Raw genomic sequence first — 24684 nt, forward strand, 5'->3', positions numbered from 1 at the left:
TTCCTGTTTTCTTTTTTCCTCAAGGCTCGTAGTATTGTTATGAAATCACATTTACACAGATAAACAAAGGCTGCTCTTGGTCATTTGAATGTCACTAGTAGGACTAGGGCAAAGCAGACATGCATTATACAGGCTGGCAGAAGTGCAGTGTTGTACTGTCACAATACTAAAAATACATTTAGTAACCTGGCTGCTAGTAAAGACATTTGCTGAAGACTCAAATACCGGAATTTCCTGTATCTTAGAAATGATATCCAAATTTCTCAAGGTCGAATTTATTCCATCACGAAACAAAATCCATACGAGCTCATTCACCAACACCAGAAGGGCAATGAGAAAAGATTTTTTTTAGCTAAAGTGGCAAATGCTGGGTGTATTAATTATCAATCACAGCAATATTCATTTTCAATTTCTTGTTCATTCTCACAGATAGAAAGCTACAAACAGGATGTAAAAACACAATGAAAGGGGAAAGAAATATCCTTAAAATATCATTATAAATGTATGTGCCAACGCATGCTTTTTAATTTACTATCTTCTCAGGAGGAGTCTAAGCCTGGCTGTTGGACAGCATTAATAAACTTGAGTGTTTTCTCCAAAATGTATTCCAGCCAAATGCTTAGGCATGTGAGTGTGCCCAGTATGGCATGAGGCAGACTAGCGAGCTACAAGCTATCAAAAGATCTTGTTGCTCTTTAGAAGCATTTTGATTCATGCTACTGAAAGGGAATAACTTGCAAGGCAGCTCAAATCTTTAGAATGACCAAGCATACCTGACCTCAATGATGGACTTGAGAGGGCCTTAGAGAACCAAGGTGGGTGATGTAGTAACTTCAAGTTGGTCCAATAAAAGATATTACCTCAGCTACCTTGTGTGTCTAATATCCTGGGACCAACAGGGCTACAACAATTTAAGAGGATATTAGTTACCCAAAAGGCAGACTACAGGCTGACATAAATCCAGGGAGCGTCAGGCACTTGGAACAGCAAGGTGGACAAATCCTGCCTTGGTGGGTTTGTAATGCCATGTATACCACACCCTGTCCTAAGGCAGAGCTCTCCAAAAAAGGCTGACATCAGAATGTCCGAGTCAGTATGAAGCGATGAAAACAGCTACAAGCATGGTTGAGGGCTCTTTTTGTTCAGACTATCACCAGGTTCAGTCATCAATGGTATTAGCAGGCTGTTGCCATCCAATTTTTAAGTTCTCAGTCATTTTGACTTTACAAATTACATCCATGCTGGGTACAACTATAGTAAAATATGTATCTATGCTGTGCAGGAGTCCTAGACCAGTGTGATATCAGAGGTAACTCTGCCAATCACCGCCTTTACAGCTAATTTTGCATGCAACAATTTCACTGGTTGTATGAGGGAGACTGCATAGATGGAGGATTACTTGGCCCAACTGCAATGATCATGCAGCAGCATAGGCTTTCAGCTATTATAATATATTCATGCACACAACCACATAAAGATTTATCTCCCACCACACACACCATACCTCTAATAATAAATACATTCATCTCTAGTCTCTCCAGAAGGAAAGAGCTTCTAACTTGTGAGAGGCAAAACTTCAAGTCCCTCACCCCACACAGCGTGACAAAGGTTGACTATACATGTACTGCATTCTACTTAGGTTCTGACACTATTTCCAGCATGCTGGTATTTGTACCCCCTTCCAAAGTTTAAAAACAAATGTAGGCCTTCATTCCTCCCCACAGATTTTTTTTTGGCGCTTTGTTTTATAGTTATTTAAAGACAATGTGAGGTTCCACGAAAGAATGCTACAGGATAAAAGTGAGTTTTCATTTGGCTTGGAAAGTGGTAAAGTGTGTCACCATTCTAAAGTTCCTGCAGGAACTACTCCTGGAGGAATTCTGCACCAAAAAATTAAAAATTCTGTACACAATATTTTAAAATTCTGCAAAATTCTTCAGATTTTATTTTTCAAAACAACACTATATAATCACACCACTTTCAATTATTTTGGTAATTTATTTCAAAATACCTGTCAGCAAGTATGTCTGTAACAATACAGACACACAAAAAATCCCCAAGGAGTAGAGAGTTAAAGAAACCCCTATGACAGCCCAGTTCCTGCTTCTCTGCCCCTCTCCCCTCCCCCCCAAACCCCAGCAGGGGGGTTAGACACTCACACCTCCTCCCCCCAAAGACCAACTACGGTGGCCCCCCAGCCCAGACACTCAAACCTCTACCCCCCAGAGCCCCGCTGCAGGGCCCTCCCCCCCGCCTAGACACTCACACCACCTACCCCTACCCTCTCAGAAGCCAGCTGCGGGGCCCTCCCCCTGCCCAGACACTGACAGACCCCTACCCGCCTAGAGCCCAGGGATTCAGAGGGAAAAACAGCCTGATGCTGGGTCCTTGGCTTGCATGGAGTTTCCTGTGTGCCCCTACCTCCTTCCTTCAGGACATGCTGGGAACTGCAGCTACTGAGAACCCTCCAGATTTCTCCCCTCACCCCCCGCCCCCAAGCCTTGTCTTCTATTTGCGAGTTGGGGGTCTAGTGGCCCCTAGTGGTGGCCAATATCTCTGCTGCCCATTTCTGTGGGGAGAAAAGGAAATTCTGCATGCCCAACATTAATTTTTGCAAAATTCTGCATTGTGTAGTGGTGCAGAATTCCCCCAGGAGTAAGGCACAAATTCTTCGGCCAGCCTGAGAAAGGCCTGCCTCCTCACAAAGGAGCTTTCTCCATGAGATGGGTACAGTTCCATTGTTCCTGAGGAGCAGAGCTGACAAGGGTAGTCAAGGTCCCTTAAGTAGCTGGCCTTAAATATGACTCAACATTCTACAGGGAGCCTGTGGAGTAAGTGGAATGCAGCGACGATGTGCTCTCAGTAAACCAGGCTGCTGAGGTAAGACACGGCTGTATTCTGACCAACTAAATTTTTTTCAGGCTTTGTGCTTTCAACTAACGTATCATAGAATCATAGACTATCCGGGTTGGAAGGGACCTCAGGAGGTCATCTAAGCCAACCCCCTGCTCAAAGGAGGACCAAACCCAACTAAATCATCCCAGCCAGGGCTTTGTCAAGCCGGGCCTTAAAACCTTCTAAGGAAGGAGATTCCACCACCTCCCTAGGTAACGCATTCCAGTGCTTCACCATCCTCCTGGTGAAAAAGTTTTTTCCTAATATCCAACCTAAACCTCCCCCACTGCAACTTGAGACCATTACTCCTTGTTCTTTCATCTGTTACCACTGAGAACGGTCTAGATCCATCCTCTTTGGAACCCCCTTTCAGGTAGTTGAAAGCAGCTATCAAATCCCCCCTCATTCTTCTCTTCCGCAGACTAAACAATCCCAGTTCCCTCAGCCTCTCCTCATAAGTCACGTGTTCCAGTCCCCTAATCATTTTTGTTGCCCTCCGCTGGACGCTTTCCAATTTTTCCACATCCTTCTTGTAGTGTAGGGCCCAAAACTGGACACAGTACTCCAGATGAGGCCTCACCAATGTCGAATAGAGGGGAACGATCACGTCCCTCGATCTGCTGGCTATGCCCCTACTTATACATCCCAAAATGCCATTGGCCTTCTTGGCAACAAGGGCACACTGTTGACTCATATCCAGCTTCTCGTCCACTGTAACCCCTAGGTCCTTTTCTGCAGAACTGCTGCCGAGCCATTCGGTCCCTAGTCTGTAGCGGTGCATGGGATTCTTCCGTCCTAAGTGCAGGACTCTGCACTTGTCCTTGTTGAACCTCATCAGATTTCTTTTGGCCCAATCCTCTAATTTGTCTAGGGCCCTCTGTATCCTATCCCTACCCTCCAGTGTATCTACCACTCCTCCCAGTTTAGTGTCATCTGCAAACTTGCTGAGGGTGCAATCCACACCATCCTCCAGATCATTTATGAAGATATTGAACAAAACCAGCCCCAGGACCAACCCTTGGGGCACTTCACTTGATACAGGCTGCCAACTAGACATGGAGCCATTGATCACTACCAGTTGAGCCTGACAATCTAGCCAGCTTTCTATCCACCTTATAGTCCATTCATCCAGCCCATACTTCTTTAACTTGCTAGCAAGAATACTGTGGGAGACCGTGTCAAAAGCTTTACTAAAGTCAAGGAACAACACGTCCACCGCTTTCCCCTCATCCACAGAGCCAGTTATCTCATCATAGAAGGCAATTAGATTAGTTAGGCATGACTTGCCCTTGGTGAATCCATGCTGACTGTTCCTGATCACTTTCCTCTCCTCTAAGTGCTTCAGAATTGATTCCTTGAGGACCTGCTCCATGATTTTTCCAGGGACTGAGGTGAAGCTGACTGGCCTGTAGTTCCCCGGATCCTCCTCCTCCTCTTTTTTAAAGATGAGCACTACATTAGCCTTTTTCCAGTCATCTGGGACCTCCCCCAATCGCCATAACATACCTGAAGAAACCCTTCTTGTTATTCTTAACATCTCTTGCTAGCTGCAATTCCAAGTGTGATTTGGCCTTCCTGATTTCACTCCTGCATGCCTGAGCAATATTTTTATACTTTTCCCTGGTCACTTCACCAATCTTCCACTTCTTGTAAGCTTCTTTTTTGTGTTTAAGAGCAGCAAGGATTTCACTGTTAAGCCAAGCTGGTCGCCTGCCATATTTACTATTCTTTCTACACATCGGGATGGTTTGTCCCTGTAACCTCAATAAGGATTCTTTAAAATACAGCCAGCTCTCCTGGACTCCTTTCCCCCTCATGTTATTCTCACAGGGGATCCTGCCCATCAGTTCCCTGAGGGAGTCAAAGTCTGCTTTTCTGAAGTCCAGGGTCTGTATTCTGCTGCTCTCCTTTCTTCTTTGTGTCAGGATCCTGAACTCGACCATCTCATGGTCACTGCCTCCCAGGTTCCCATCCACTTTTGCTTCCCCTACTAATTCTTCCCGATTTGTGAGCAGCAGGTCAAGAAGAGCTCTGCCCCTAGTTGGTTCCTCCAGCACTTGCACCAGGAAATTGTCCCCTACACTTTCCAAAAACTTCCTGGATTGTCTGTGCACCACTGTATTGCTCTCCCAGCAGATATCAGGGTGATTGAAGTCTTCCATGAGAACTAGGGCCTGTGATCTAGTAACTTCCATTAGTTGCTGGAAGAAAGCCTCGTCCACCTCATTCCTGGTCCGGTGGTCTATAGCAGACTCCCACCATGACATCACCCTTGTTACACACTTCTAAACTTAACATAAGTTATATTTCTATAAAACAAGTGAAGTAGTAATGACTGTGTGTATGATCATCCGATGAAGTGAGCTGTAGCTCACGAAAGCTTATGCTCAAATAAATTGGTTAGTCTCTAAGGTGCCACAAGTACTCCTTTTCTTTTTGCGAATACAGACTAACACGGCTGCTACTCTGAAACCTGTGTGTATGATCATGGCCAATTCTATTGGCCAGGATGTGCTGCAGTCCCATTGCCAGTACCAGGGGGCAAAGTAAGTTTCTTGCGGATACTCATGGGAGAGTTCAGCATCAGCAAGGAGCCTGGAAGAGCCCTTCAGCTATGATCTGTCTTGATGATTTGAGAGACAAGGTGGGTGAGGTAATATCTTTTATTGAACCAACTTTTGTTGGTGAGAGAGAGAAGCTTTTGAGCTACTCAGTGCTCTTCTTCAGGGCATGCCTCCACTGACGGAGACAGTACTGTGGTTTTTCAATTGTTTCCTTCTACTTACCAGCATAATCCCCGTCTTGCTAGAGTGTAATTTCAACCAGCTTTTTCTCATTCATTTGCTGGTCTTGGCCAGGCACTGGGATAGCTGGGTATCAGGTTGTGACAGGCAGGAGGAGTTGGCTTAGTTGTATAGTCCTAAAATTTGCACTCAAGACATCTTGCCAATTCTCAGAAGTTGCATGTAAATACTAAAAAGGCAAAGGGAGAAAACTGCATAGGTGAGGGTCCAGGTGGCACAAGTGCAGTTGCCCATCACTACAGGCCTCCAAAAAGCCATTTTAGTTTCCCTTGAGCCCCTGACACCTCTCTCAGGCAGCAGAGTATCCTATGTGTATGGACATTTGGCATTTATCCATGAGGAGCAAGAGATCATCCATCAGCATCTCCAATGCTATTTCTATTTCAAATTCTAGCCTGTAACCTAACCGGGAAGGATCTAGGACACTGGCTATGGAGAGCCAACTATTTAACATTATAATTACTGTATTTTACACTATGACCTCCTCTCTGACTTTTCTTTCCCCCCCCCCCACCCTTTTTCCTGTGTGTGCTCTCTTGCTCACACACACACACTCTCTCTCTCTCTATCTCCTGGATATTTGGATACACACTCTGTGCCCCACACAGCCTATCTGATCCCACCAGCCCTCTTTCGGCTCCCCTTGGCTATTCTGATGTGCTCCCTACATTTGCCAAGACACACTGATTAATCACTGAATCAAAGAAATAGAGACAAGAGATACTTGTTAGGGCACTCAGTCCACATTTCCTGGGCAAATTCAGGTCATTTTCCTGTGATCTGGTGCTATCTGAATTATATAATTCATAGATTTTTAAGGGCAGAAAAGACTATTATGACTTGTGCATAACACAAGCCATAGAATTTCACACGATTTCTGCATCAAACTCAGTAACTTCTGGTTAAGATAGGAACATATCTTTTAGAAATATGTCCAATCTTGATTTAAAGCCACCAAGTAATGGAGAAGCCACCACATCCCTCAGTAGGTTGTTCGATCAGTTAATTACCATAACTATTAAAAATCTGCACCTTATTGCCAGTATGACTTTGTCTACCTTCAATATCCAACTTCTGTCTGCGCTCCTTTCAGCTCTTCTTATCTTGCTTAGTGATATTATCTGGGAGCCACCTGATGCTGCCGTTACAGATTGACTTCAGAATTCTATGAATGTGTAGATAGATATAGCTTGGGAAATGTGTTGTTGCTACTGTGATGAGGCTCACAGAAAAGGGCTGTTTTCCTGAGTATCTGACTAGAATAATTTCTTACAGTGCTACAGCAATAACCATAAACATGTGCCTATGCGCTTTCCTGCATATCATCTACTCAGCTCCTGCCAAGTTCTCTCATTTCTCCATTCCTGAGGCCTTTCCTGCACTGATTATTCGGGCTGTTAATTAATCGCAGTTAACTCATGCGATTAACTCAAAACTTAATCGTGATTAATCGCAGTTTTAATTGCACTGTTAAACAATAGAATGCCAATTTAAATTTATTAAATATTTCGGATGTTTTACTACCTTTTCATATATATTGTATGGTGTTGAAACTGGAATCAAAGTGTATATTGTTTTTGGTTACAAATATTTGCACTGTAAAAATCATAAACAAAAGAAATAGTATTTTTCAATTCACCTCATACAAGTACAATAGTGCAACTTCTTTGTCGTGAAAGTGCAACTTACAAATGTAGATTTTTTTTGTTACATAATTGCACTCAAAAACAAAACAATGTAAAACTTCAGAGCCTACAAGTCCACTCAGTCCTACTTCTTGTTCAACCAATCACTAAGACAAACAACTTTGTTTACATTTACAGGAGATACTGATGCCCTCTTCTTATTTACAATGTCACCAGAAAGTGCGAACAGGCATTTGCATAGCACTTTTGTAGAGAGCACTGCAAGGTATTTACATACCAGATATGCAAAACATTCGTATTCCCCTTCATGCTTTGGCCACCACTCCAATGGACATACTTCCATGCTGATGACACTCATTAAAAAAATAATGCAGTCATTAAATTTGTGACTGAACTCCTTGGGGAAGAATTGTATGTCCCTTGCTCTGTTTTACCTGCGTTCTGCCATATATTTCATGTTATAACAGTCTTGGATGATGACCCGGCACATGTTCATTTTAAGAACACTTTCACTGTGGATTTGACAAAATGCAAAGAAGGTACCAATATGAGATTTCTAAAGAGAGTTACAGCATTTGACCCAAGGTTTAAGAATCTGAAGTGCATTCCAAAATCTGAGAGGGACAAGGTGTGGAGCTTGCTTTCAGAAGTCTTAAAAGAGCAACTCTCTGATGAGGAAACTACAGAACCCGAAGCATCAAAAAAGAAAATCAACCTTCTGCTGGTGGCATCTGACTCAGATAATGAAAATGAACAAGCATCAGTCCGCACTGTTTTGGATTGTTATCGAGCAGAACCTGCCATCAGCATGGACGCATGTTCCTTGGAATGGTGGTTGAAGCACGAAGGGACATATGAATCTTTAGTGCATCTGGCACATAAATACCTTGCAATGCTGGCTACAACAGTGCCATGAGAATGCCTGTTCTCACTTTCAGGTGACATTGTAAACAAGAAACGGGCAGCATTATCTCCTGCAAACGTAAACAAACTTGTTTGTCTGAGCGATTGGCTGAACAAGAGATAGGACTGAGTGGACTTGCAGGTTCTAAAATTTTACATTGTTTTATTTTTGAATGCATTTTTTTTGTACATAATTCTACATTTGTAAGTTCAACTTTCATGATAAAGAGACTGCACTAGAATATTTGTATTAGGTGAATTAAAAACACTCTTGTTTTTTTTACAGTGCAAATACTTGTAATCAAAAATAAATATAAAATGAGCACTGTACCCTTTGTATTCTGTGTTGTAATTGAAATTAGTATATTTGAAAATGTAGAAAACATCCATAAATGTTTAAATAAATGGTATTCTATTCTTGTTTAACAGTGTAATTAATTGCACGATTCTTTTAATCGCATGATTAATTGCGATTAATTTTTTTAATCACTTGACAGCCCTACTGATTATGCAGCTCTTTGCTAAGTCCCTTCAATATGCCCTCTTAACTCCCTCAGCAGCTTCAGGATCTTGCTAATGCTAATTTTTATATGCTGAGTTGTGTGGACTGTGCTAGAATATCAGAAGAAGAGAACAGTTCCATGAGCTATTTCAATTTACAATTTGATATTTTGACAAAACAAAACAAAATTTCCAGTTAAAATTTTATTTTAACTAAAGCCTGAGTTTGCAACACATGAGTATAGGCTCCAAAATAACCCATGAGCATATGCATGTACAACTAACACAACAGAAGCAACATAATGGAACAAGGCTGAGGATGCAGAAAGGGAAAGAAAAGACTGTTGTTTCTTTCAGGATGAGATGTTAGTGCAATTAGTGCTTCTAAAGTGGGTTCAATGAGCCCCCATACATGTTCACTTACATGCTAACATGGTCTGCCCTGAATATAGTTGTATAATGAAATACTGTCATTCACACACAGAATAGGCCCCAGACTCCATCAAAAGTAAGTGCCACGCTTGGCATCTTTCAGCTTCATTTTTCAACCTGAACTGGTAAATGGTATAGGGTGTGTAAGCTCTTTACAGCAACTGTGGCGTATTCTCTCACAAGAGTTGAAATCTCTGGCAAACAATTTCAGCTCTCTTTTCTTAGATGCTTTTACTTAGAATTACAGCACACATTTTCTGGTTTAAAAATACTGTAATACTAACCACTGGTTAAAATACTTTCTTCTAATGAAAGAATGATTGCAGCTGAAAATATTGCTTCTTTCCTTAATCAGATGTTACAGCTGAGAATAAGAAATGATCCTTTAAATGAAGTTAATTAATATTTTCTTGGCGGAGCAATCAGCAGCTACCTATACTGGTAAAAGGTTAGTAATAGAGTACTAGGCAGGAAACTGGATTATATTCAGATACACTCATTTAAAAGACACAAGTTTGCAGCTGTTCATGCTAAGAAGGAAACAAACTATGACACCAGCATGGCATCCCTAAAATAATGAAGATGCTGAACTATTTCTAATTATGGAACAAGAAATAACTTGTAAATAGAGCTGACATCTTAAAGTAAAAAAGGAGGAAAACATCACATTTTCGTGAAAAAACAAAACATTTTGATTTTTGTTGCAAATTGATTTTTTGGCATACAGAAAATTCAGGAACGGCCTCAAGAATCATTTTGTAGGTGAAATCTGTCTTTCATACATCAAAAGGTTTATTGTTACTATTTCACCACAAAAACCTAGCTGTTCAGTGACATTTCAGCCTGAATTCACTCAGCAAAATGTAGCTATTTGGAGCAGTCTAAAATTTTATCATTTAAACAGTTAATGCACAAGAAAACAGCAACAAATACAGGTGCCTGCATATTAACAGGAGGTTCATCTGCAAGTCCAAATACTGATAGAAAATGGAATGCAAAATCAGATGCTGGCTCGTACATACTGTGTTTTCAAGAAGTCTGCAGGTACACAACAGGGATAATATTCCAGTTACGTTGTTAGCCTGATGCATCTTTCTTCCTTTATCTTTGATTTTCAATTTTTAGAGGATAATCTGAAAGTTCATATTTTTCTACAAACTTCTCTGCATTCTGGAATTTTTACTCCAAATCTTGTTTTCAGGTTCCTCTCAAAAAAAAATATACATGGAAAGATGAGAGCTAAGAAAACATATTTGTATCTTATTAATAGATTCCAAGGCCTGAAGGGACCATTGTGATCATCTAGTCTAACCTCCTGTATAACACAGGCCATTTAACTTACACAAGATAATTCCTAGAGCAGAACTTTTAGAAAAACATTCACTTTTGATTTAAAAATTATCAATGATGGAGACTCCACTATGACCCTTGGTAAATTGTTTCCGTGCTTAATTACTCTCACTGTTAGAAATTTATGCTTTATCTTACCCGATCTTCACAGAATATCCTTGGTTCTTCAGTAAACATTATAACAGAATGGTACCACTTCAGGGACAGATCATCCTGGCTGAAAAGAACTTTGCCACAAGTCTGTTTTTATCTTTTAAAAAATTTGAAATAAATTATTTTCTTTATAAATATTACCTTTCTACGTGACACACTGTGCTATGGAATAATTTGTAATATCAGTGGCTGCAAATAACACAGCTAAATATTACTCTCATTCAGGTACTCCAAACATAAGAAGTTCAGAGAGAATAAAAATGAATCCTTTTATTTACTTAAAATTTTCATCCTAAAACTACCATTGATATCTACCACCTTGTTACAATACGAACCAAAGTTTCTTTAACTGAGAAAGGTAAACATAAAGATGGCAAAAAAGCTTCACCCAATTGGGTTCTGTAGAGAATATTCACCAATATTCTCCATTTCCAGCCATACGTTATCACTAAAAGCAGTGTTGTGACATTCCTATAAGGCCTTCAGAGTCATAAGAAAAGGAAAAGGAGAAAATAAAGGACTCAAGATTGTCTTCACTTCAAGTCAATGATGTCTTCATCAAATGAAGTAGTGAGATGAAATGGACTGCTAGATGGTGGGCTCTCCTCCTGGTTTGCTGCAGTATCAGGATCTGAACTAGTGGAAAGGTGACGCCCTTCAGAATTGCTTTCAAAAGAGCTTGAAATTATCCTGCAAGAAGGAAGGCAAAATCTCTGTGAAAACACTCAGATCAAAGCAAGAAGCAAATGAACAGCTATCCCTGGGCACAACCACTTTAGTCTGAAGACAGATCTAGGACCTCGGAATAGTTTGACCCCTCTCCTTTTAACTCTGATTTTTCAGAGTATTCACTCATATTCCCACCAACCTGGACAATAGAAAATGCACACAAATATCAAGTTTACAGACAATCAAATATCCCCGGCAATTAATGTTCATGGATGAAGTCATAGAATCGTAGAATCATAGAATATCAGTGTTGGAAGGGACCTCAGGAGGTCATCTAGTCCAACCCCCTGCTCAAAGCAGGACCAATCCCCAATTAAATCATCCCAGCCAGGGCTTTGTCAAGCCTGACCTTAAAAATATCTAAGGAAGGAGATTCCACCACCTCCCTAGGTAAAGCATTCCAGTGTTTCACCACCCTCCTAGTGAGAAAGTTTTTCCTAATATCCAACCTAAACCTCCCCCACTGTAACTTGAGACCATTACTCCTTGTTCTGTCATCAGCTACCACTGAGAACAGTCTAGATCCATCCTCTTTGGAACCCCCTTTCAGGTAGTTGAAAGCAGCTATCAAATCCCCCCTCATTCTTCTCTTCCGCAGACTAAACAATCCCAGTTCCCTCAGCCTCTCCTCATAAGTCACGTGTTCCAGTCCCCTAATCATTTTTGTTGCCCTCCGCTGGACGCTTTCTAATTTTTCCACATCCTTCTTGTAGTGTGGGGCCCAAAACTGGACACAGTACTCCAGATGAGGCCTCACCAATGTCAAATAGAGGGGAACGATCACGTCCCTCGATCTGCTGGCTACGCTCCTACTTATACATCCCAAAATGCCATTGGCCTTCTTGGCAACAAGGGCACACTGTTGACTCATATCCAGCTTCTCGTCCACTGTAACCCCTAGGTCCTTTTCTGCAGAACTGCTGCCGAGCCATTCGGTCCCTAGTCTGTAGCGGTGCATGGGATTCTTCCGTCCTAAGTGCAGGACTCTGCACTTGTCCTTGTTGAACCTCATCAGATTTCTTTTGGCCCAATCCTCTAATTTGTCTAGGGCCCTCTGTATCCTATCCCTACCCTCCAGCGTATCTACCACTCCTCCCAGTTTAGTGTCATCTGCAAACTTGCTGAGGGTGCAATCCACACCATCCTCCAGATCATTTATGAAGATATTGAACAAAACCAGCCCGAGGACCCACCCTTGGGGCACTCCACTTGATACCGGCTGCCAACTAGACATGGAGCCATTGATCACTACCCGTTGAGCCCAACAATCTAGCCAGCTTTCTATCCACCTTATAGTCCATTTATCCAGCCCATACTTCTTTATCTTGCCGGCAAGAATACTGTGGGAGACTGTGTCAAAAGCTTTGCTAAAGTCAAGGAACAACACGTCCACCGCTTTCCCCTCATCCACAGAGCCAGTTATCTCGTCATAGAAGGCAATTAGATTAGTCAGGCACGACTTGCCCTTGGTGAATCCATGCTGACTGTTCCTGATCACTTTCCTCTCCTCTAAGTGCTTCAGAATTGATTCCTTGAGGACCTGCTCCATGATTTTTCCAGGGACTGAGGTGAGGCTGACTGTCTCAAACAAATATTTTATATTGTCATTTCTAGGTAAAATATTTAAATCAATCTACTTTTATTCTCTGTAATTTAAAATTGTGTTAATGAAAAAAATCACCAGTCACGTCTGGGCCAAATCCTGCCTTTGCTCTTCTCAAGTATAGATTCCATAGTGCACTGAGTATTGCAGGAGCAGCAGGGCTGAGGGGGAGGCAGTTTAGAGAAATTCTATATAGTCAGCAAGGACTGTAAAGAGGGAACAGGACTTCTTCTTTGTCTCGGTGGGTCCCGCGCTTCTTTCTAGCAGTGGGTCAGGATAGCGTCTTGTCTCTCAGAATCCCTCCCCTCCCATTTTATGGTGGGCGGGGAAATACTGTCTCCAGGCGGCCTTCCTGTTTCTGGGCCTGCTAGGCCCTCACTGCTTCACTGGGGCTTCTGGCCTCCTCGGTGGACATCCAATAAGAGGAAAAGGGGGAAGGGGGCCCAGTCCTGCCCTCTACTCCAGGCCCCAATCCAGGGACCCTATAAATAGCAGCCTCATGCTGCCAGTTCCCAAGAAATCTGCTAGCTTCCCTGGGTTATTTCCCCACGCCTCTTGGCTTATTGTCCTGACTTTGCTTGGGCAGGGTTCCTCCCGATCCTCCTGCCGGGGGAGGGAAAGCCCCTAGTCTCTGTTAGTCCTTTCGGGTGTGGCAGCATCACACCAAATGCAAAGCTCAGTCTCTCCCCTCTGGCAGGGTCCTTTTCTTCAGGTCTTTGGACCTGGAAGGGTCCTTAGCTCCTGTTTAGGGTAGGGTTTCTCCCCAGTCTCTATACCTGTGGGGTTCTCCCCGGTCCATGGCAGCTTCTGCACCGCTCAGCTCTCCAACAGCTCGCCTTCACTCTCACAACACCTATCACCCCCCTGACTGGCTGGGGGGAAGGCTTTTAACCCCATTCTGGCAGGTTTTTAATTGGCTCCAGGTTTTTAATTGGCTAATTAACTTGGAGTAACCCCTGCTCAGTTACCGGGGGAAGAGGGACCTACTTATCAAAGGATTATACCTTCCTTCTTCTCCTGTAGCTGTCTGGCCTGACCCTGTCTCACCAGTGAATCCAAAATCTGCAAATCTGTTTGCCAAAATCTTCTGAGAGAGGCGCAAACATGGTAGTTACCCTATCAAGGCACAGTTAGTCTGGTTTTGTTCATAGGTCCATGATTTGGTTCCTAGGTACAGCCAGATATAATTCAAAAAGGCTATAAACACCTAGAAACCAGAGATGATATGAAAATATTGACAATCCTTAGCCAAAATTATTACTGGTCCCAGTTCTGACACTACACCAGGGCAGCGTTATGGAATTTTTTTTAAAACGGGTTATAGTTTAAAATTATCATTAATATTACAGTACAACCCAGCAGCCCACTCAGGGTCAGGACCCATTGCACTACACAAAGGAAAACATAGTTCATGCCCCAAGGATTTTACCCTCTCATTTAGTGTGATTCTTTTTTAAATCCTCCTCTTTACCTGTCACTGCTTGTTGACCTTATTGCTCCCTGCTTGGGGTCTGATGGTTTTCGAGGAACCTTCTTTTGCTTCTGTGCTACTTCTGATTTGGGAACTTTCTCATCCAAGAGGCCTCAATAAAGGAATAAAAGACTTAGTTTTCAGAAAAGAGATTAAACATTCATGGGGCTGTTATAGCTACAATACCTTTCACTGGCTTCAGACACTGGCTACGTTATGACTGGGTTAGAGTACAGACCTACTGTGTGCATTAGTGAATCAGACACCAGATTACCAAAGTTTTTATGTTTTCTTTAAAGCATGTAGCCTTTTTACAAAGAGGCTGCTTTTTCACCAGCTGACATTTTATTTTTGTAATATTTTCTGCTATGTGTCACTCCAGAAATCTAAATGGGTGACACAGACTCTAGGTAGTATAATTGGGAATTGATTATATCAATCAAGAGGCTTTACCTAGTAGTTCTTTGCGTGTCCTGCTTGCAATTTCTTTAATTTCCATACGAGACAAAGATAATGAGTGACTGACAGGAGCCGAGGCAATAACACTGGACGTTGGGGTGATGGCCTTGGGGACTAATGGTGACTTCAGAGGTCGTTCAATGCTCCTCCCAACCAGGTTACTGAGAGGAATTTTGTATAAGTTTTTATACTGAACTTCACCTGAAACACAGAAAAAATAACCAGAAATAGATTTTCATATTTTCAAAGAAATAATAATTTGACACATTATTTTTTATCTCTTGAGCGGTTACAACATGTTCAGCTAGTCATAACGAAGACATGGCCATTTACCTGCAGCACTTACCATCTAAGTAAACAGACAACAATTGGACATAAAAGCACACTGGAACTAGACCAGAGGTGGGCAAACTAAGGCCTGTGGGCCATATCTGGTCCGTGGGACAACTTTGCCCAGCCCCTGAGCTCCTGGCCCGGGGGGCTAGCCCCGGCCCGTCCCCTGCTGATCCCCCCCCCCGCAGCCTCAGCTCACTGCACTGCCAGCTCAATGCTCTGGGTGGTGGGGCTGTGAGCTCCTGGGGCAGCGAGGCTGCAGAGCCCAGCCTGACTTGTTGCTCTGTGCTGCATGGTGTGTGGCTAGCTCCAGCCGGGCGACGCGGCTGCCTGTCCTGGTGCCGCCGCGCCACCAGCCATCGGTACTCCAGGCAGTACGGTAAGGGGGCAGGGAGTGGGGGAGGGGTAAGGATAGAGGGCAGGGGAGTTTGGGGGGCGGTCAGGGGCCAGGGGTGCGATAGGGTTTGGGGAGGTCAGAGGGCAGGGAACAGGGTTGAATGGGGGCAGGGGTTCTGGGGGCAGTCAGGGAGAAGGGGTGGTTGGATGGGGCGGGTCCTGGGGGGGGCAGTCAGGACGGAGAGGGGGGTTGGATGGGGCGGGGGACAGTCAGGAGCGGGGGTTCTGGGGATGGTCAGGGAGCAGGGGGGGTGGATGGGGCAGGGATCCTGCGGGGGTAATCAGGAAGGAGAGGGAGGTTGGATGGGACGGCAGGGGGCAGTTAGGGGCGGCGGGGTCCGGGGATGGTCAGGGGACAGAGAGCAGGGGGTTGGATGGAGCATGGGTCCCGGGGGGCTGTCAGGGGGCGAGAAGTGTGTGTGTATGGGGGGTCAGATAGGGGGCAGGGGCCGGGCTATGCCTGGCTGTTTGGGGAGGCACAGCCTCCCTTAACCAGCCCTTCATACAATTTCTGAAACCCATTGCAGCCCTCAGGCCAAAAAGTTTGCCCGCCCCTGAACTAGACAGTGGATGCTGTTAACAGAGTATGATTTTATAGTGAAATGACTACAGCATTTTATTGATACAGAACACAGAGGGGAAAACAGGGATTGCTGTTCCCTTTGTTAAAATAGTTTACATGCAGTTGAAGACAATGGGGATGCAAGCTCCCCTTTTCAGTGTTACCATCAGAGATCCACTATGAGCAGCTGGGCAGTAACTTCACAGGGACCCCTTTGCAGCTTTCTTTGATAGGATTGTTTAAACTAATAATGTTACTGGTACTTTATAACTCTGAAACTGTGCTATAAGTTCTTCTTCGAGTGATGGTCTCTATGTTTCAGAGTAACAGCCGTGTGAGTCTGTATTCGCAAAAAGGAGTACTTGTGGCACCTTAGAGACTAACCAATTTATTTGAGCATGAGCTTTCATGAGCTACAGCTCACTTCATCGGATGCATACTGTGGAAATTGCAGAAGACATTATTATATACACAGACACCATGAAACAATACCTCCTCCCACTCCACTCTCCTGCTGGTAATAGCTTATCTAAAGTGATCATCAAGATGGGCCATTTCCAGCACAAATCCAGGTTTTCTCACCCTCCGCCCCCCACCGACAAACTCACTCTCTTGCTGGCAATAGCCCATCCAAAGTGACCACTCTCTTCACAATGTGTATGATAATCAAGGTGGGACATTTCCTGCAGAAATCCACATTGTGAAGAGTGTGGTCACTTTGGACCTGCTGGTCAGGGCTGAAGCCCAAGCCCCTCCTCCCCAGGCTGAAGCTGAAGCCTGAGCAACTTAGCTTCGTGGGGCGCCCCGTGGCGTGAGGCCCTGGGCAATTGCTCTGCTTGCTACCCCCTAATACCGGCCCTGGCTTTTAATCTACTGAAAAACAGTTGTTGTGGCATGGGTGGGCCATGGAATTTTTATAACATGTTGGGGGAGTCTCAGTAGGACAAAGGTTGAGAACCTCTGTGTTAGGACACTGAAACATAACCAAGATCATTTTCTTCTGAGTTATCAGTGATTTGGAAACAGTTAATGTTTGACAGAGTTCCACTCCCTCTCCCCTTTTGCCACCCAGCCCTTCATAAATGGGTTATAACCATTGATTCTAACATTCCAGTTGTCAAATCATCCCACCAAGTTTCAGTAATACAACTACATCAGATTTATGCTGATAAATGAGCAATTCCAATTCCTCTTGTTTGTTCCTTGGCTCCTTGCATTAGTATATAGGCAATTCAGTAATTTCTTCTCTTTGTATCCTTTGGCTCCTTGATTAATTTTGTTTTCAATATCTTAATTGTGTGCTAAGTGCTCATATCTTTCCTCATTTTACCCTCCTGTAGTTTGACCAACTGTATATCACAGGCCATTACATTTCATCCAGTTACACCTGTAATGAGCCCAATAACTTGTGTTTAACTAAAGCATATCTTCCAGAAAGGAATCCAGTCTTGATTTGAAGACATGAAGATGGAGAATCCACCACTTCTCTTGGTAGTTTGTTCTAATGGTTAATTGCCCTCATAGTTAAAAATCTGTGTCTTGTTTCTAATATTAATTTGTATGGCTTCAGTTTTTAGGCATTAGGTTCTTGTTATGTGAAAGAATGTAGGCAATACTTACAGGACAGGGGACACTGTATTGAGAAGCAGTGACTCTGAAAAAGATTTGGGGATCCTGGTGGATAATCATCTAAGCATGAGCTCCCAGTGTGGCACAGGACCCAAAAGAGCTAATGCAATCCTGGTATGCATAAACAGGGGAACCCCAGTAGGAGTACAGAAGTTATTTTACCTCAGCATTTGGCACTGGTGCAACCACTGCTGGAATATCACGTCCAGTTCCGGTTCCCACAACTCAAGAAGGATATTGATAAATTGGAGAGAGGGTTCAGAGAAGAGTCATGAGAATGATTAAAGGATTAGAAAACATGCCTTATGACTCAAGGAATAGATTCCCTCAATCTATTTAGCTTAACAAAGAGAAGATTAAGGGATGACTTGATTACAATCTATAAATACCCACATAGGTAACAAATTATAGAATTGTAGCACTTGAAGGGACCTTGAGAGGTCATCTAGTCCAGTCCCCTGTACTCATGGCAGGACTAAGTATTATCTAGATCAGTGGTTCTCAACCTGCAGCCCAATCAGCACAGAGCTGCAACCCACGTGACATCCTCAGGGCCATACCGGTAGTAATGGATGCAGCCCCCAATGGTAAAAAGGTTGAGAACCACTGATCTAGACCATCCCTGACAGGTGTTTTTCCAACCTGCTCTCAAAAATCCACGATGGAGATTCCACAAGCTCCCTAGGCAATTTATTCTAATGCTTAACCACTGTGACAGTTAAAGTTTTTCCTAATGTCCAACCTAAACTGTCCTTGCTGCAATTTAAGCCCATTGCTTCTTGTCTTTTCCTCAGAGGTTAAGTAGAACAATTTTCTCCCTCCTCCTTGTAACAACATTTTATGTACTTGAAAACTGTTATGTCCCCTCTCAGTCTTCTTTTTTCTAGAGTAAGCAAACCCAATTTTTTCAGTCTTCCCTCATGTGTCATGTTTTCAAGACCTTTAATCATTTTTGTTGCTCTTCTCTGGGCTTTCTCCAATTTGTCTACATCTTTCCTGAAATGTGGCGCCCAGAACTGGACACACTACTCCAGTTGAGGCCTAATCAGCATGGAGTAGGGTGGGAGAATTACTTCTCGTGTCTTGATTACAACACGCCTGCTAATACATCCCAGAATGATATTTGCTTCACATTTAGCTTGTGGTCCACTATGACTTCCAGATCCCTTTCTGCAGTACTCCTTCCTAGGCAGTCATTTTCCATTTTGTATGTGTACACAGCTCTGCCAAACCCAGCATCATCCCTGGCCTGCTGGATGATAGCGTGGTGTAGTGTACTGTGAACATGTGAACCGAAGACCATGTCGTGGCTCTGCAAATGTCCTGGATGGGGGACATGTGCCAGGAAGGCCGTCGAAGACGCTTCTGCTCTCGTCGAGTGGGCCTTCACCAATGGCAGTGGCTGAACCTGCGCCAACTCATAACAGGTCCAGATGCAGGAAGTGATCCAGTTAGAGATCCTCTGAGAGGAGACCGGCAGGCCCTTCATCCTGTCCACCGTCATAATGAAGAGCTGTGTCAACCTGCAAAAGGACTTGATATGCTCCAGGTAAAATGCCAAGGCACGTTGGACGTCCAGCCACCTCTCCTCATTTGTCTTGTGAGGCTTAGGACAGAACACCAGGAAGATGATGTCCTTGTTGATATGGAAGGAAGACACCACCTTCAGCAGGAAGGCCTGCTAGGGTCGCAGCTGTACCTTGTCTTTGTAGAAGATCACATATGGCAGTTCCGTCTAGCCGATGTCACTGCCACAATAAAGGCGACTTTCCATGATAGGTGAGAAAGGGAACAAGAGCCTAAGGGCTCAAAAGGCAGACCCGTGAATCTGAAGAGAACCAGACTGAGGTCCCACTATGGGACAGGATCCCTAATAGGAGGGAAGAGCCTTTCGAGACCTGATGGACATCTCGTGTGAGAACACCAATCTACCCTGGATCGGTGGATGAAAAGCAGAGATGGCACCTAGATGAACCTTGATAGACGAGAGGGCCAGGCCTGATTTTTCAGGAGGAGTAGGTATTCCAAGATTGACTGCAGCGAAGAGTGCATTGGAGAGACGCTACTTTTAGACACCCAGTAGGAGAATCTCGTCCACTTCGCCAGGTAAGTTGCCCTAGTGGAGGGTTTTCTACTTCCCAAAAGGACCTGGTGCAACTCCCTGGAGCAGGCTTGTTCCTCTGGGTTCAACCATGCAGCATCCACGCCATGAGGTGGAAGGAGGCAAGGTTGGGGTGCAGGAGATGACCGTGGTCTTGTGAGAGAAGGTCCGGGCGGTTGGGCAGAGGCCACGGGAGACTACTACCAGATCCAGTAGCGTGCCGAACCAATGCTGGCACAGCCACACTGGACCGATCACAATGACTCGAGCCTTGTCCCTCTGCTGACTAGCGGGATGGGCGGGAACGCATACATCAGATCTCTCCACCAGGACAGGAGAAAGGAGTCTGAAAGAGCGCCTTTACCAAGACCCTGCAGGGAGCAAATCTGATGACATTTCCTGTTCTGCCTGGTGGCAAACAGGTCTACTCGGGGAGTTCCCCACCTCTGGAAGAGCATCTGGAACACTACCGAGTGGAGCGACCACTCGTGGTGAGAAAAGAAGGACCTGCTGAGGCAATCTGCCAGCATGTTCCTGATGCCAGAAAGGTGATACACCTCCAGGTGGATCGCATGCTGGATGCAGAAATCCCATAGGTGGAGTGCCTCTTGACAGAGGGCCGACAAGCACGTTCCTCCTTGCCTGTTGATGTAAAACATCGAGACCGTGTAGTCCATCAGCACTCGAACCACTTGGCCGGATAACTGCAGGAGGAACACTCCACAGGCCAGGCAAACTGACCTGAGCTCTTTAACATTTATATGCAACGTCATCTCCTCTGCGGACCACGTGCCTTGTGCTCCCCAGCCAAAGTCCAAGGCATCCGATATCAGCGACACTGAAGGTCACAGGGTATCGAACAGGACTCCTTCGAAGACTGTTCCAGGGTCGGTCCACCACTGCAGCACTGTGAGTACCTCTGATGGGATGGTGATGACCTTGTCCATGTGATCCCTGGACAGGGCACAGTCCATAGCCAGCCATTGCTGGAGGGGATGCATTTCGGAGCCTCGCATGGCGGACGACGTATGTGCACACCGCCATGTGGCCCAGCAGCCATAGGCAGACCCTGGCCATTGTGAGAGGAAATGCAGAGACTCCAGCAATGAGGTCCCTCATGGTCTCGAACTTGTCATGCAGCAGAAACTCCTTCGCTCTGGCGGAGTCAAGGACCGCCCTGATAAACTCTATCTTTTGTACAGGGACTAATGTTGATTTTTCCTCGTTTATCAACAGGCCTAGTCTCCTGCACGTGGTCAACAGCATCGCGACGGAGTCCTGGACCTGGGATCTGGAGTGACCCTTGACCAGCCAGTCGTCCAGGTACGGGTAGATCAGGATACTTGAACGCCTGAGGTGAGACGCCACCACTGACATGCATTTTGTAAACACCCTTGGAGCCGTAGCCAGGCCGAAGGGGAGCACTGTGAACTGGTAGTTTGCGGATCCCACTGTGAAGTGGAGGAAGCGTCTGTGTCCTTGAAAGATCACTATATCAAAGTACGAGTCCTTTAAGTCGAGGGCGCTGTGACATTGCACCCCATAATACTTTAAAGAAATATGCTTAGGAGTGTAAATATGACATAACTGGAATATGTTTTATTCTAGATATGCCATGTAACATATCTTTGCACAGGCTATGATCTACTGAATATATTCATTATATTTGTATGCATGTATCATTTTTATATCTGAAGTTATGAGTGTTGGCTCTATGCTTGTATTTAAAGTGTTTGCTGTAGGAAGCACATAAGGCAGATTTGGTCAACATCGTGTGAAGGGGTTATTCAAGTAATTGGGAGTACTTAACTAACTTTGGGAGATGCCAATCCACATCTGAGCTTTCCTGGGAACATTCAAACTAACATGTAAACAATGGCGTCAGCCTGCAAAAAGCTGAATCATCCACAGACATGTGACTTGCCCAGATGGCTAAAGGCTCCATCTTGTGACTGTGATGTTACACAGGAGAACAAAGGCCCTGGAAACCCCTCCATTTTGTCTTCAGCTGGCTCAGAAGATAGCCTCTCCACCCCAAAGAGATCCCTGAAAGAAACTGGAACAAAGGACAGTAACTACAGGGGTGTGAGTGATTGCTGGACCCAGACTAGGAAGGAGTCTAGTCTGTGAAAGAAGCTTATTGGAACATCTCTGAGGGTGAGATTTACCTGCATTTAGTTTCCTACTGTATTAGGCCTAGACTTGTGTGTTTTTGTTTTATTTTGCTTGGTAATTCACTTTGTTCTGTCTGTTATTACTTGGAACCACTTAAATCCTACTTTTTATATTTAATAAAATCACTTTTTGCTTACTAGTTAACCCACAGCAAGTATTAATACCTGGGGGAGCAAACAGCTGTGCATATCTCTCTATCAGTGTTCTAGAGGGATAACAATTTATGAATTTACCCTGTATACACTTTATACGGAGTAAAATGAATTTATTTAGGGTTTGGATCCCATTAGGAACTGGGAAGTTGCAAGTCAGCAGGGGACAGGACAGGCGGCATACCAGTTTCCCGGATCCAGGGAGGGGATGATTGAGGCCAGGGAAACCATGCGGAAGCTCAACTTCTTGAGATGCTTGTTGAGGGCTCGCAGGTCCAGGATGGGACCTTTGGGATCAGAAAGTAAAAGGAGTAGAACTCCTTGCCCCTAAGGTCTAGGGGGACTTTTTCCGAGGCCCACACCTGCAGCAAGCCTTGCACCTCCTGATGCAGTAGACTCTCGTGAGAGGGGTCCCCGGGAGGGATGGAAGATAGAAACAACCTGGAGGGTATAGCCCTGCACCACAGTATTGAGGACCCAACAGTCCGATGTTATAGACACTCAGGCTGGGAGGAAAAATGAAAAAGTTGGTTGGAGAAACAGAAGGGGGCAGGATCCAGGACAGTGGCTGGAATGTCGGCCTCGGACGCATCCTCAAAATGCCCTTTACACCCCTGCTAGGAGGGGGAAGAGCTGGCCTGTGTCAAGATAGAGGGCTGTTGGCCCTGATGGTGTTGGTAGCGCTTGCCCTTCTTCTGGAAAGGCTCCTGCTTAAAATGCTTTCTTTGCTGCCCCAGGTAGAGGCACTGGGTCTTGAGTGTGGTGCACAAGTCCTTTAACCCATGCAGCTTATCATCGGTCTTCTCCGCAAACAGAACTTGGCCATTGAAAAGGAGGTTCTGGATGGACTGTTGGACCTCCACTGATAGGCCCGAGGACTGCAGCCATGCTGCCCTCCTCATGGTTATGGCTGAGGGCATGGTCCGTACTGCAGTCAGCCATGTCCGAAGCCACCTGCAAGTGCTGCCCTCGCCATTCCCTGCCCCTCTTCCAGGATGGCCTGGGATTCCTTCCTGGGGTCCTCTAGGAGGGAGTCAACAAATTTGGCCATCAACTGCCAAATATTAAAATCGTAACGGCTCCGTAGAGCCTGATGATTTGCCACCCTCAGCTGTAGGCTCAATGATGAATAAACCTTTCTCCCAAAAATGTCCAACTTTTTCGCCTCCTTATTTTTGGGAACAGCCTCCGGTTGTCCTTGTCTTTCCCGCTAATTGACAGCAGACACTATTAGCAAGTTTGGGGAAGGATGGGTATACAGGTATTCATACCCTTTAGTGAGCACACAGTACTTGCACTCCGCCCACTTGGAGATTGGGGGTATTGATGCAGGGGTCTGCCAGAGGGCCTTGGTAATCTTGGCCTCCCCCTAATGTACTGGCAGCACGACTCTAGCAGTTGCTGTGGAGCTGAGGATGTTGAAGAGAGTGTCTGAGGGCTCCTTGGTTTCTAGCCCCAAGTTTGAGGTTACCCTCCTCAAAAGCTCCTGATGAGCTGTGGCATCATCCTGGGGGACCATAGGCGGGGGTCCCATGATGGCCTCATCAGGGGATGAGGAAGAGGATGTAGGTGCAGCAAGAGTCACCACCTCTGTGACTTGATCGGCATAGCCTTCTTCCCCCATCTGTTGGGCATGGGGGGGGGGGTCCCAGGCACGGCGGCCTCAGTCTCAGGTGGGCAGGAGACAGTGGCAGAGGGCTTGTCAGAGACTCCCAACACTGACTTTCACCTTTGGGGAAGCTGCGTGAACCCCCACAGGTTCTAAGGGTGCCACAGCATAGGCTATTGACCCTGTGGCCATGGTAGTGCTGACAGTGCCGCAGGGAGAACTGGTGTCACCAGTGGAGGACCTTGCCCCGCCTATAGGGTTTCTTGGTCCGACTCCGAGCCCGGGGATGGAGGGCCATGTTCCGGAGAATGGGACCGCACCAAGGCAGACCAGGCGTCTTGGTCCTGGCTGTGTCCACCACCACACTCCAAGTGGGATCTGTATGCGGGAGATGATCCACCGCGTCGAGTTCCCAGGCTCCAATTGGTATATAGCCCTATGTCCAAAGCATGGTGGCTCTGCGTGGGCAAGCACTGGTGGGACGCTCCCTGAAGTGGCGAGCGGTACCGCATTGATGGGGACTGAGGGGGAGGTCCAAGGGCAGGCTTACCCCTTGATTTGGGAGCTGCCGTCACCAGTGTGGATGGCACCGGGTGGGACAAGATATCCTATGCCACCTACAGGGCCTCCGGGGTTAACGGCATCACCAGGTGCTGGACTCCCATACTGCTGTCCGGGGTGGCCAGCACATCCCGGGATGGGCTAACCTGCTCAACTGAAGGCACCTCCCACTTGGAGTCGATGAGCTGCTGTTTGTTGGGTCTAGACTCGCCTCCTGCCC

The 24684-nt window shown here is 45.3% G+C and overlaps 2 protein-coding genes across 15 annotated transcripts in view; one reads left to right on the forward strand and one right to left on the reverse strand.

The window, feature by feature from the left end:
- Positions 1 to 21656, forward strand: part of SLC2A8 (solute carrier family 2 member 8) — a 116982-nt gene extending 95326 nt beyond the window's left edge. The window contains exon 12 of the mRNA XM_043530557.1: positions 21204 to 21656. Within this exon, the coding sequence (XP_043386492.1) occupies positions 21204 to 21209 (6 nt within the window). The 3' untranslated portion in view covers positions 21210 to 21656. The remainder of the gene's footprint in view (positions 1 to 21203) is intronic.
- GARNL3 (GTPase activating Rap/RanGAP domain like 3) overlaps positions 8642 to 24684 on the reverse strand; it is a 227851-nt gene continuing 211808 nt past the window's right edge. For 13 of the 14 annotated variants that reach the window (XM_043530540.1, XM_037879520.2, XM_043530542.1 and 10 more), the window contains 3 exons: positions 14941 to 15147; positions 14488 to 14599; positions 8642 to 11374 (listed from right to left, as the gene is read on the reverse strand). In XM_043530540.1, coding sequence (XP_043386475.1) covers positions 11218 to 11374; positions 14488 to 14599; positions 14941 to 15147 — 476 coding nt within the window. In that variant the 3' untranslated portion in view covers positions 8642 to 11217. The remainder of the gene's footprint in view (positions 11375 to 14487; positions 14600 to 14940; positions 15148 to 24684) is intronic. The other variant, XM_043530547.1, reaches the window with a different exon arrangement.

This window comes from Chelonia mydas, chromosome 16 (genome assembly GCF_015237465.2).
Source record: "Chelonia mydas isolate rCheMyd1 chromosome 16, rCheMyd1.pri.v2, whole genome shotgun sequence".
Classification (NCBI taxonomy): domain Eukaryota; kingdom Metazoa; phylum Chordata; order Testudines; family Cheloniidae; genus Chelonia; species Chelonia mydas.